At 41.6% G+C, this 14,027-nt stretch overlaps 1 protein-coding gene across 11 annotated transcripts in view; it reads right to left on the bottom strand.

Annotated features, from left to right (window-relative positions):
- Positions 1 to 11,190, bottom strand: part of LOC125723030 (NACHT, LRR and PYD domains-containing protein 3-like) — a 325,815-nt gene extending 314,625 nt beyond the window's left edge. For 4 of the 11 annotated variants that reach the window (XM_048999429.1, XM_048999432.1, XM_048999431.1 and 1 more), the window contains exons 1-3: positions 10,869 to 11,189; positions 5,037 to 5,150; positions 3,223 to 3,336 (exon numbers count right to left, since the gene is read on the bottom strand). In XM_048999429.1, the coding sequence (XP_048855386.1) occupies positions 3,223 to 3,336; positions 5,037 to 5,143 (221 nt within the window). In that variant the 5' untranslated portion in view covers positions 5,144 to 5,150; positions 10,869 to 11,189. Of the gene's footprint in view, positions 1 to 3,222; positions 3,337 to 3,845; positions 3,881 to 5,036; positions 5,151 to 10,868 lie in introns of those variants that run through there. The other 7 variants (XM_048999434.1, XM_048999436.1, XM_048999435.1 and 4 more) reach the window with 5 other exon arrangements.
- Between the last annotated feature and the right edge of the window lie 2,837 nt (positions 11,191 to 14,027).

The following is a 14,027-nucleotide window of genomic DNA, read 5'->3' as shown; positions in this document are numbered from 1 at the left end:
GGTTTCACACCCCAAAGGTATGGCTCCACCCCCATGTCTCTTGACAGCAGAGTGATGATCTTGTTGTCCTTCCTTCTGAGGGCCAGGATTCATCATCATCACTGGTGACATATTGAGTAAGATTACAAGATTATAATACATTATTTGTGTAAAAAAATAAAAATAAAATCCCAAAGTATGGCTTACTAGACACATCAGGCATATGTCTAATAATGGACTTATGTCCTACTTGGGTGTATGGGGGGGGGGGGATCAAATATGGTCACACCATTTTTCATGCCAAAAATTCACTAATTTCTAGAAATCCTATGCATGTAACAGCTATATCAATATTTAGCTCAACTAATCAACCATATAATGTGAGTATCATCGACTTACCATTGTTAGTTTCGATGTTTGATGACTGTAGATGTGGGAGTAGGTAGGGGGCGCACAACCACCATTCTTCTGCTGATTGATCAGTGACATTGACTGATGTTTGCTGATGGACTGGGACAAATGTAGTTCCCCGACCTCAGGGCCAGGCATGGGGAGGTCATTTTGGATGTTTGTTGAATTTCCCAAATACGGTTCTTCATCCAGTACGAAATACAGCCTTATTTAGTAAGAGAGTGTATGTTTCTGTAGTAATTCAAGTGCCTGTCCTCATAATGCCGTATCCTATCAGGTTTGTGTGTGTGCATATTAAGTGCCATTTAAATTGCCCTTTAAAGTCCTTCTAATGATTGTTTTGACCTTATAAGACATGTACATGTCACCAAGAGACAAGGGCTTGCAAACCACCATAACTTAAGGGTGATGTGTATAGGTCTGTGTAGGGTGTATAACAAATCTAAAGTGAGCTTTCTGTAGCCCTGATTTTTTGAAGCAGTTATATCCATGTGTCACAGCTCTAGGAGCTGAGGAAAGGGTAGTCCCTGTAAACCACAGCGGGGCGGGTTTGAGAAAAATGTCCTTCTAAGCCACATAAACCCGTATGTGTGTGTGTGTGTGTGTGTGTGTGTGTGTGTATGTATGTGTTTGTTGATTTTACGTATATGAATGGCGAGGCCATGACTGAACCCATTTCCACGCACGGACACTATTAAGTCTGTGAGCTAATCCTTGTTTACACAGAACAAACCTGCTCTGAGCAGGTTTGAGGATTTGGATGTGCTGCTATGACAACACACCCAGCAAGAGTTTCGAAAAACCGTGCCAACTACCTCAGGCAGCCAGCGTCTGCCAAGTGCCGCAGGGGGTCGGCCTGTACCAACTACCCCAGGCGGCCGGCCTGTACCAAGTGCCGCAGGGGGCCAGCTTCCACTGTACATGCCAGGAGGCCTGAGGGCCTTGGGAGTTAATGCTTGCTGTATGTGGAAATGGCCCCAGGGGCCCAGGGGGTCAGCATGAGCTCTATTTTCTGGGGCCCTCATGGTTAATTTGCCCCACTGGCCTGGTCCATAACACAGGCAAGGCTCCAGGGGGCGCTATCTTTAGTTTTGTCTGTATTCTATATAAATAACATCAAATGTTAACCCTCATGGTATAAATATAATTCATACAATGAGGACGACATCACACTGCTGTTTAGCCTTCTGCTCTGCCTTCATGTACTTTGATATGCTGTGAAGCTCTTGATGTAAACAGACTTATTTACAGTCAGCTGTCAAGGAAATTGTCTCATCTAAAATTTACATATTATATGAAACTTTTAGCATCACTGTTAAAAACCTCCACAACTAGACTTGACTGATGTTCCTTTTTACCTGTGTATATATGTTTTTGTTTGTTTGTTTAGTTTTGTTATGTGGCCATTTTCTGTAGGAGGGATGGTCTGTTGCTCGCCTCTAGTATAAAAGAACTGGCTGATTGTGGAAGAAGACGGTGAAGACAGAAGATGGCGAGGTCTTTTTATTAAGCTACACATATTAAAGTGCTGCCCACTGACCAGCCCTAGCTAGGAGCCCAGTTTACTTTTATGTTATGGCCTGACTATAGACCCAGAGAGACATGCATGCTAGTGGGCTGTAACACTGTTACCTCTCAGGGCTCTTTCTCTTACACCCCACAGGGGGGGCGCATTTCATGGCTTGGACTATAAATGTTGCCACTCACAGCTTCTAATGTCCAGAGGCCCCAGGAAACTGGCCCCACTGGCCCGGTCCATAACCCAGCCGAGGGTCCAGGGGGCGCTATCTTGGGGCACCTTCAGCCACCGGCTCATTCCCCCACCGTGAGCTAAGAAGCGCTACTGGGGATCTTTCCTGCCTGCTGCCGTTAGACACCACAATGCCTGCTGTCGATGTGTAGCCCCCACAGCCAGCCTTAACGTCCCATTTTTAATGTGGTAAAAGCTGCTCTCTGTTTTTAATCATATAAATAACATAAATTTCTATTTATATTTATTTCTTGAACAATATTGTATTTTCAGGATTTTTTTCATTATACACTGTGTACTTCTTAAACTTTTTAACCTACAGAAATTTTGTTTACTTCTAAAAATGTTTATTGACTTGCACTCTATCTGCAGTCTTTGCACGTTGTCTTTGTTTTACATTGTATGTTTGTATCTGTGCACTTTGCTGCTGAACGCAAGAGAATTTAACTCTGGGATCAACAAATCATCTTATTTTATACTCAGGGGATGAGAACCACTACAGTGTCACATTCATTATGATCTGAATCAGCAAGTATTTAAACGTCACCTTTGTCAAAGAAACCAATAGTCTTTCTCTTTTTTTGTCTGACGATAGTAGTTTACTGTTTAAGCCACACAGTTCGATTAAACATGTTAAACTGAAGCCTTCATCTGAGTACGATCTAATGAATTCATGAGAGTGAAATTATTTGTTATCAAAACAGAAACATCTGTCTCACAAGACGACAATCTATTGTTGAGTCATTCTTTAATGGATATGCAGGGGGGCAGGCAAACCAGTTTTTTCCAGCTCTGTGTTGAGGACTGAAATTTAAAATCTACTTTGCGATTAAATAACTTCCAATTCCAGCTCACAGAAAGCCAGGTTTTACAGTAATCCTCATCCCTTTACCTCAGTTGTTATTTATATAGAATACAGACAAAAATTTTGTTTAAATTCTTAAGGTGATAGAATCTGTTAAAGGTAAAAATTGGTGCATTCATTATAAATATGTTATTTCCTCATAGCTTGTATGTGACTCTGTGCCATTTGACTGAGAGTATAAATGTCATTAACAGTGTTTGTTTAAATGCACATTTACCTTTGATCTGTAGGAAAAGGTCCCTCTCTGAAGTGGAGTGGGAGGCCCATTGACGCGTCACTCTTCAGGGAAACACAGCTGGGTACAGGGGAGTCTGCTCTCTCCATCAGGACACTGTGGGCAGCGAGAGGAAACAAACCCTCATGGTATAAATATAATTCATACAATGGGGACGACATCACACTGCTGTTTAGCCTTCTGCTCTGCCTTCATGCACTTTGATATGCTGTGAAGCTCTTGATGTAAACAGGCTAGTTTACCATTAGCTTCAATGTGAAATAAATTGTTTCACCTAAAATTTATATTCCTATATGAAAGGTTTAGTGTCATTGACTGATGTTCCTTTTTACCTGTTTATATATGTTTTTGTTTGTTTGTTTAGGTTTGTTATGTGGCCATTTTATATAGGAGGGAGGTCTGTTGCTCACCTCTAGTATAAAAGAACTGGCTGATTGTGGAAGAAGACGGTGAAGACAGAAGATGGCGAGGTCTTTTTATTAAGCTACACATATTAAAGTGCTGCCCACTGACCAGCCCTAGCTAGGAGCCCAGTTTACTTTTATGTTATGGCCTGACTATAGACCCAGGGAGACATGCATGCTAGTGGGCTGTAACACTGTTACCTCTCAGGGCTCTTTCTCTTACACTCCACAGGGGGGCGCATTTCATGGCTTGGACTATAAATGTTACAACTCACAGCTTCTAAAGTCTTGAGGCCCCACTGGCCCCACTGGCCCAATCCATAACCCAGCCGAGGCTCCAGGGCGCGCTATCTTGGAGCACCTTCAGCCACCGGCTCATTCCCCCACCGTGAGCTAAGAAGCGCTACTGGGCATCTTTCCTGCCTGCTGCCGTTAGACACCACAATGCCTGCTGTCGATGTGCAGCCCCCACAGCCAGCCTTAACGTCCCATTTTTAATGTGGTAAAAGCTGCTCTCTGTTTTTAATCATATAAATAACATAAATTTATATTTATATTTATTTCTTGAACAATATTGTATTTTCAGGATTTTTTTCATTATGCACTGTGTACTTCTTAAACTTTTTAACCTACAGAAATTTTGTTTACTTCTATAAATGATTACTCATTTGCACTATATCTTCTGTCTTTGCACGTTGTCTTTGTTTGACATTGTATGTTTGTATCTGTGCACTTTGCTGCTGAACGCAAGAGAATTTAACTCTGGGATCAACAAATCATCTTATTTTATACTCAGGGGATGAGAACCACTACAGTGTCACATTCATTATGATCTGAATCAGCAAGTATTTAAACGTCACCTTTGTCAAAGAAACCAATAGTCTTTCTCTTTTTTTGTCTGACGATAGTAGTTTACTGTTTAAGCCACACAGTTCGATTAAACATGTTAAACTGAAGCCTTCGTCTGAGTACGATCTAATGAATTCATGAGAGTGAAATTATTTGTTATCAAAACAGAAACATCCTTCTCAGGAGACGACAATCTGTTGTCGAGTTATTCTTTAATGGACATGCAGGGGGAAACAGGCAAACCAGTTTTTTCCAGCTCTGTGCCGAGGACTGAAATTAAAATCTACTTTGCGATTAAATTACTTCCAATTCCAGCTCACAGAAAGCCAGGTTTTACAGTAATCCTCATCCATTTACCTCAGATGTTATTTACATAGAACACAGACAAAACTTTTAAATTCTCAAGGTGATGGAATCTGTTAAAGGTAAAAATTGGTGCATTAATTATAAATATGTTATTTCCTCATAGCTTGTATGTGACTCTATGCCATTTGACTGAGACTCTGAATGTCATTAACAGTGTTTGTTTAAATACACATTTACCTTTGATCTGTAGGAAAAGGTCCCTCTCTGAAGGCGACTGGGGGCTCCATTGACGCGTCACTCTTCAGGGAAACACAGCTGGGTACAGGGAAGTCTGCTCTCTTCATCGGGACACTGTGGGCAGCGAGAGGAAATAAACCCTCATGCTATAAATATAATTCATACAATGGGGACGGCATCACACTGCTGTTTAGCCTTCTGCTCTGCCTTCATGTACTTTGATATGCTGTGAAGCTCTTTGTAACATTACAAAGTGTTTTTATAAAAATAAATGTTATTATAATTTGAAAATGTTGGAATACAGTTTGCATTTAGTGCAACAACTACGTATCTATGTACATAGTATTGTTAATAGAGTTTAAATGTATACCGGGTCGTCTGTAGATGGTGATGTTAATTGTAGTGAAGGTTGTTTAAGTTAAGTGCGGTGAAAAATACTCTCTTGCTGTAATTAAAAGAGGAAAACTTGAATAAGAACTAAAAGGACTGTGTGTATTTTATTCCTGTATGGTTTTACGAAGCTTTTTCCAATAGGTTATGGGCCCAGGCAAAAATCTGAAACAGTAAATAAGTGACAGCGACAGATACGGACTACGGCAGAAAGACGATCAAATGGCTAATAACGCAGCTTCAACAAAATTTGCAATAGCTAACCTGACGAAACAGAATTACCAGTCTTGGAAATTCAAGATGAAGATGCTGCTAATGAGAGAAGGTACGTGGAAATGTATAAATGAAGACAGACCCCCACAACCCACGGATGAGTGGATAGAAAATGATCAGAAAGGGCAAAGCACGATGTCCCTTTGCATTGACTATGATCAGATTGTGAACATTTGCAACTGTAAAACTGCTAAAGAAATGTGGGAATGAACTGCAAAGAGCTAACCTGTGCAACAAACTGTACTTGATTAGAAAGCTATACCAGACAAAGCTAATGAAAGGCCAGGATATGCAGGGTTATATAAGGCATACCTTAGAAATGGCTGAACGGCTGAGAGGTACAGGCGAGGAAATAAAGGACTTTCATGTTGCTGCACTGTTACTTAGTGGTCTGCCTGAAAGTCATGAAGCGCTAGTCACGGCGCCTGATGCGCGTCCGGATGATGAACTGACGCTGGAATACTGTACGTTAAAGGCAAACTGGTGGACGAGTACAAGCGCAAAACAGAAAGCAGAAACAGTGAACGTGCTTCCAGTGCAGAGTCTGCTTTAAAAACGAAAAATAGAAATAAAATTAGCAATGTTCAGCTAAAGACACGTGAATGTTTTGTATGCAAGAAACCAGGTCACTTAAAGGCAGATTGCAGAATCTGGAAAGCTAGAATGCAAAAGCAAGGTAAACCACACCATTGTTAAAGAAGAATCAGATGTCACTTCTGATACTGAGTACGCTTTTTGGGTGAACGGTGGCGCCTCATCTTTGCAGGCATGGTGTGTTGATTCAGGAGCTACAAGTCACATGACCAATGACAGAAGCTTCTTTACTCAGCTTGATGAAAGCAAATCAGAGAACATCACGACGGCTAATGGGCAGTTAATGACATCACAAGGAATAGGAGATGGATTTCCTTACTGTCCTATGTCCCAGAATGTCACCAGAAAGATACCTGTGAAAAATGTGCTGTATGTGCCTAGTCTTGAAAGTAATCTTTTGTCAGTGAAGAAGCTCACTAAACAAGGTAATGCAGTGACATTCCAAGGCGACAGTTGTGTCATCACAAAAGGGGACTGCCTACTTGCAAAGGCTAAAATCACAGATGACCTGTATCAACTGAACAGCAGTGAAGCAGTGAATACGGCCAAGGAAGAGAAACATTTAAACTGCATCCACACTTGGCACAGACGTCTTGGGCACAGAAGTCCTGACACGATAAAGAAGATGGTTGAAGATGAACATGCAGGTGGTATAAAAATCAATTTGTGTGATCAAACAATGAAATGTATCAGTTGTATTAAGGGAAAAATGACAAGGAAAACTTTTCCAAAGGAGAGCAGCAGCAGAGCTCGAAAAACTCTTGACTTAATTCATTCAGATCTTTGTGGTCCAATGAAAACCTTGACTCCAGGAAAGAAGAGGTATTTCCTCACCTTCATCGATGATTGCTCCAGGTATATTACACTGTACAGGGGGTTCACTTGAAGCCGGCACTCGGCGATATTTCGCCGCCTGTGTAAGTACATCACCGGCTACTTTCAGTTGTTGAAAAAAAAACTGCCTCTGTTCCCAGAATCAAACGATCAGCACTCGGTGCCACAATAAAAGATTTATTTTGCAGAAATTTCCGTGTTCTGTCTAGGCGCAGCCATCTTCGTCTTAGCTTGGCTTTCTTAATTCTTATCTTCGTTTTGATTGGCTATTTTTGGCAAGCTTTTATTCTGCGCTTTCTGATTGGCTGATTGAGGCAAGTGGACAAAATAGCGTCTAGAAAGCGAAGCAGCCTTCTTGACCAGTGGCTGCAACCGAACGCGAAATTGCCCAGGACTGAATGAACTGAAGGTGAGTTTAATACTTAATGAAGTGAGACCAGCAGGACGTAATACTATACTATTTCATCCCGGTGTCGTCGCTTCGGTTGCCGCATGCATTGCATTGACATACGATTCGACTCGTCGACTTATTCACACAGTACAGATGCACATGGATCAGACCGGTAGCAGACGATCGATATCTTCGTTCGTTCGAGCCAACATCGGCGTAAAATTGGTGAAAAATATGGGGAGATATTGCATGACACTGATTTTGTTTGAAAGCTAAGGCCGACAGCTTATTTCCAAAGTGAAATATTCTGACAAAAAAACGACAAAACGCTGGAGCATCTGAACTCGCTGATCTAGTTGTGTGTGTAGGCTAGCTACTATTACTAGCCATATAATGTACAGCGATGACGTCCCGATCAGCCGAGCCTGTTTACAAACATTAACACGCGTTCCAAGTTAACCCATTCTGACAGTTTTTATACCATGCGTGAAAATTCAGTCTTTCTTAGTAAATTCAGTCTTTCTGATTTGACACAAAATGCTTCTGTCTAAAAACTTTGAGATATCACTATTTCATATTGTCTAAGGACTGGGAACCACTGTTTATGAACCTACATCAGTTTGGCTCAGAGGCATTGTATTTTGAAAGAGACTTTTAGTTGGTAACTTGGAATGGTTGTTTTTTTCATGAGTACTAGTATTTCATGGGCATGACATGAGTGTACCTGGTAGGTTTATGGAATTATTTTGATTTAGGAGACCACTGAATTTACTAAATGAAGAAGCTACATTCAGACAGTTGTAGGTTCCTTTAACATGTCTAATAGGGTGTGAAATGAATAAATAAAGTCATAGACATAATTTCCTTTATGTTAACCAATCATTTACAAAAATAAAATTAATGGTTAAAAGTCTTATTTCAGACACTGGTAAGCTGACCTCTTGTTGATGAAACCATTACTTGATAATTGAGCACTGAAACTGACCAGTACATCAATCATTAATCAACATAATCTGAGAATGAGATACATTTGGTGTCCTCAGTAACAGACTGCTACTACTACTTAGTACTACTACTGTATGATGAAAAATAACCCAGAGTTTGTGTCAGTAAAATTTGGTGTAATGAGGCCTCTAAGATGCCTGAAAAAGGGACTATTAAAGGGTCTACATCTCAAAAATTCCTCAGAAGGACCCCTACAACCCCCTGAAATTGGTTTATGTCTCATGTCTCGGAGTTTGCGTGTCGAGTTTCCCTGAACAATGGTAGCCACCTACTTTCAAGGTGGTAGCCTCCTTCTCTTGAAACTAATGAACCCCCTGCAATAGTGTATTTCCTGCCTCATTTCTGCTACAGAATTGTCTGAAACGTTATGTGTACATGAGGCAGGTCTAGTAGAATAAGGCAAAGATGAAATGGGAGACATATTATGCATTATCTGCGATGGGCTGCCCCCCCATCCTGGGTTGTTCCCTGCTTCGTGCCCATTGATTCTGGGATAGGCTCCGGACCCCCCCCTCCCGCGACCCAGTAGGATAAGCGGTTTGGAAAATGGATGGATGGATTGATTATTCATTATTATGCAGATATTGGCTCAGTGGTATGTACAGGTAGTTAATTATCATGCACAAAATATAGGTCTGATTGACCATAACCCCGTCTTTCCACCATGGAGCTGAATGCAGCTTTGTGTGGCTACTTGCAGGGGAGTTTCTAGCTACTGAAAAGATCAGGGACTAAGTCAAGTTTACCTGGGGCTTGAGTGTTTTTGTTTTTGAAGGAATATCAACATTGAGGCTAAAATACTCGGTGCTCAGCTTAAAATACTATAGGCCCGAGTGATCTGACCTAACATGCCCATGGCACATTGTAAGATATGGAAGGGCGTTTTCAAGTTTGAATATAGCATATATTATGCTTTATTACAGGTTATTCAGAGATTTGAGCAAATAAATTTATTACTGCAAAACCCTAGTATTCACACACATGCAAACTCATTCCGACAGCATCTTACGGAGCCCTGTACCACAGACCCTGTACCACAGACCCTGTACCACAGACCCTGTTCCACAGACCCTGTTCCACAGACACTGTACCACAAACCCTGTGCCACAGACCCTGTGCCACAGACGGTCACAGACAGGGTTTGTTTTTCATGCACACGATGTACTACATCATACACTCAATTTAATTTATCATGACCAGGAAATACTAAATCATGCTCAGGAAATCCCTAAAACGTGTGCATGGTTTACTTTTCCTCACTGTTCGTGGCCCCTACAGGCTCTGTAACATCTAGTTATCTGAACTGCTACTCCGTAAATGACTGATTAAATACAGAGACCAGCCTGGGATTTAAAACGGCGATCTTTCGGTCACAGGTACTGACCTGCTACTCCGTAAAAGACTGATTAAATACAGAGACCAGCCTGGGATTTAAAACGGCGATCTTACGGTCACAGGTACTGACCTGTTGAGTCACACACCTCACACAAACCAGCTACACTAAAGGTCTCCAGCTCCAGTCCCAGAGAGCTACTATCCGATAGGTTTTCTGTCCTACTTGGCTTCTGATGAGCCACAAGTTCTCAGGTACATTCCAGGAACAGGTATTTCAGGTATAACAGGTTTGGTGGAATTTACTTGAGAACAGTGACAGCAAGGCATTACATGGTCACGTCATTAAATAATGCTTTTGTGGCACAGAATTTATTTTGTGCATGAAAATGAGCGCTTGACACTTGGTGCCCCATAGAAGAGAGGCAAGAATTTAACTGCATGAACATTACATTCCAATGCGAAAATAAGACTCTAAATAAGACTAAGAATTCTGCCCATTATATGGTGTCTGTGTGTATCTGAAGTCCTTACAGATGCATACAAATTTATAGTAAATGATCTTATTCCAGGAAGGTAAATAGGCGTAACTTGTGTGTAAAAAGTCACCCTATGGGACTTTAGTGCTCCTTACCGTAAAGTTTCAAAATACTGTCTAGTTTATTCCCGTAGGGTCCCGCGCTCCATGTTTAGGCATCTTTGTATTTAAGGCGAACTCATTTACTCCATGCAATCAGTTACAGTGTATCGAATTATAATAAACGTCTAATTCTGCTGTTAAATCCCAGTATGTGTGTTAAACAGGGGCGGATTTAAGGAGCCACCACCCCACATCAAAATAATAAAAAACAGTATTTTATTTTCAAAGCGGAAGCACAGAACAGACACGGTGAGGCGCGGCCGCCCCCATAAATATAACTGGCCCCTGATGGCCACCCAATCAAAATTTTCCGCAGACGCCGCAGGTTAAACATACTTATTTTATTAGTTGTATCTGTTGATTATATTCTTACCTTGCAATGCAAATGCCTTTGTATTATTCCAGAATCTTTTTCGTGTTTCTTGGTGAATCTGGCTTTAAATTCCTTTCACTTTCATTTACAGAAAAGGAATTATCAGCTTCGTCCTGTGGTGGGGGGTGTGGAGAGTACCTGCTCTCCGGTAACTGACTAGCTGCACTTGGAGGGGGCGGGGGAATGTCTACTCAGGATCTCAGGATCTCAGTATCTCAGGGACGGGGTGCCGGACCGGTGCGCAGTAAGTGCGGCTGTTTAACACAGCGACCCATTTTTCACTGGCTGCCGATTGCCGGGGGGCGTAAGTGTGTAGGGAAGATGAGGCTCCGTGTTGTCGATTGTACTGGCAGCGGGGCGGGTCGAGCTTTGAAGCCGGGGCTTGTGGTCGGTGTGTCACAGCGGGGCGGATCCTCTCCCGGGGACGCTGGTGTTACTTCATTCCAGGGCAAGTTAACATCCTTTAAAAAGCCGAACTTCATGTGAATGTGTATGTGGCTGTGCGTTGATGAGGTTTTTAGGCTGTGGCAGTACGTGTGTTGAGGGCGAGGAAGGATAGTTACGGGGGGGGGTAACTTTTTACGGAAGTCTGTAGAGGACATGCATAAACTTTTTTTTTTCACGAGAAAAATAAGTGACCTCGAGATAACGAAAAGAAAAAAAAAATGTATGTCCTCTAAAAGACTTCCGTAACTTTTAGCAGTGTGCATTGCCTATTTCCTTGACTAGAGTTTGCAGTGTTAAGAAGGTGACACCTTATTAGGATTTTCCGGTCCACCTTAAATGCTGCGCAGCCGAATGCAATGACGTGATGGCGCCTGACTCATTTACCGAGACTTACCTTCAGAACTTCATTTGGCTGTCGATTAATAATAATTGAATTGACTTGTTACCACTTTGAGGAAAGTACATATCTGGGCATTTTCAGTAATAGTTTGTGTGTACTTTATTAAAAAAAAAAAGAGAGAGAGACAGAGAAACGCAAACTCTGAGAAACAGAATTCTGAATTATCTGTCCGTCTCTGTAGCTTATTATTCTACTAATGAACAAAAATGTTTATCCTTAGACGCAATATACCATTGTACTGAAATGTTTTATTATATACATTTTATGTTCATTTCTGTATTACATATAAAACTGATGTGATTTCTTTTGATGCATGGCCCAAAATTCATGGAGCAAAGGCCTTAAATCCTGTAATGTAAACACTTGCAGGCAGAAGCCAGTATGAACAAAATACTGTGATTAAATGGAAATTTACTTAAGCATGATAAAAAATGACTTTTGAAAACAATAACGTCTATTTATTACTAACCATTAAAAGGTCTGATGTGTCTTTATATCTGTACTGGTTTTCATTACTTGACCATATTCAATCAAAAGACCAAGAACCTAAACATTTTCATGACAGAATATGGCATCTAAACAAAAATATCACTTCTTATAAGGTTAATATTATCCGATATTTTCCAAGTAGAATCTCTGGAGTTTAAAGGGTTTTTTGACACTAAAAGCATCACTTCAGTATGATGTCTGAAAGTGTTTTTTTCTTGTAAACAGACGGGTCCAAAGTTGTTTTCACCATTACATCATTCCTCATGTTCACATTTGGTGACATTTTTTGACAAATTACAGACAGGAACTAAAGGGATTTTCACCTTGATATCCAGCTGGATCATAGCTAACACAGACATTGGTTGTCATCATGCGATGATTCCCAGACAGGAGTTCAAGGGGTTAAATGCTTAACATGTGCATTAACACAACACAAGTAGTACTTAGTTAAGTATTAGCAGATAACAAGCCAGCATTCATATTTATTGGCATTACTTTGTTATATAGTATTCTTGGGTCACTAACCTGTCTACATCTTCAAATTTATCATGACGGGAAATACCAGAGAGCTGTCTAATGGTATCAAAGATTGTTTACCTTCACAAAGGTGGAATGGGCTACATGACCATCAGCAAGCAGCTTGGGGAGAAAGTGACAAGTGTTGGTGCAATTATTTGCAAATGGAAGAAAGACAAAATAACTGTCAATCCCCCTCGGTCTGGGGCCCCAAGGAAGATCTCATCTTGAATAGCATCAATGATCTTAAGAACAGTGAAGGATAACCTCAGAGCTACACAGGAGGAACTCGTTAATTATCTCAAAGCAGCAGGGACCACAGTCACCAAGAAAACCATCGGTAAGACATTATGCCGTTACGGTTTGAAATCCTGCAGTGCTCACAAGGTGCCCCTGCTCAAGAGGGCCCATGTTCAGGCCCGTATGAAGTATGCCAGTTGTTATGATCCTCAGTCTAGGGTTGAGGACCGTCAGAAAGGTAAAGGGAAAGGAGAGGGGTAAACGTGACAACCAGAGGATGGGAAAAGGGAACACGGGAAACAAAGGGATCTTTTTTTGTATATTTATTCACAAAGACTTTCACAAACAATAGGGTAACAGACTTCGGGAGTGACACAGCCAAAACAATAAACAAAACAGTGCTAACGGACGAATCCCAAACTAAGCTAATTCTAAACTAAAAGAAAAGACGAGAAAACGAAATGACACAGACTAATCCTAACTCCCTAACCAAAACACACAGTAAGCCACACGTACGCAAAACAAAACGGCAGTCACTCCCTACGCACTTAACAGAAACGAACATACGGGAAACACCAAAGCCGAAACACAGTATCCGAGGGCGAGGCACAGAGAGTAGTCAGGAGGAAGGCAAGAGATCCAGAACCAGGAGTCAATCAAACCGAAGGCAAAGGTACAGAAAGGGCAAAGCAAAAGTCGAAAACCAGGAAACCAAAAACTGTCATGCACAATCAATCAATCAATCCAAAAGAACGCAAGCAAACCAAACACAGCAACAATGAGCAGAGCTGCCGCCACTTTCCCGCCACGGCTTTTTCAATTATAGAAGCGGAAGCGAAGCTCGGGGCGTGGCCAGGTCCGGGAGGCGGAGTCGAAGGGAGCTGGGCGACGATCAGGATCTGCAAGGCAACCCCTCCCCTAAACCTTACGGCACGTAACACCCCCCCACACAAGAGGGAACCCGGCCGGTGTTCGCAATCCTCCGCAATTGAGGGCATACAAAGTAATAAGCGGAGATTCAAGAAAAACCGATAGTCATGAGGAACCGGGCGTCGGCTTCGGGAGAG

Source organism: Brienomyrus brachyistius, unplaced genomic scaffold (genome assembly GCF_023856365.1).
Source record: "Brienomyrus brachyistius isolate T26 unplaced genomic scaffold, BBRACH_0.4 scaffold45, whole genome shotgun sequence".
In the NCBI taxonomy this organism is placed as follows: domain Eukaryota; kingdom Metazoa; phylum Chordata; class Actinopteri; order Osteoglossiformes; family Mormyridae; genus Brienomyrus; species Brienomyrus brachyistius.
The sequence above is the reverse complement of the archived record's forward strand: the minus strand, read 5'-3'. Positions and strand labels throughout refer to the sequence as shown.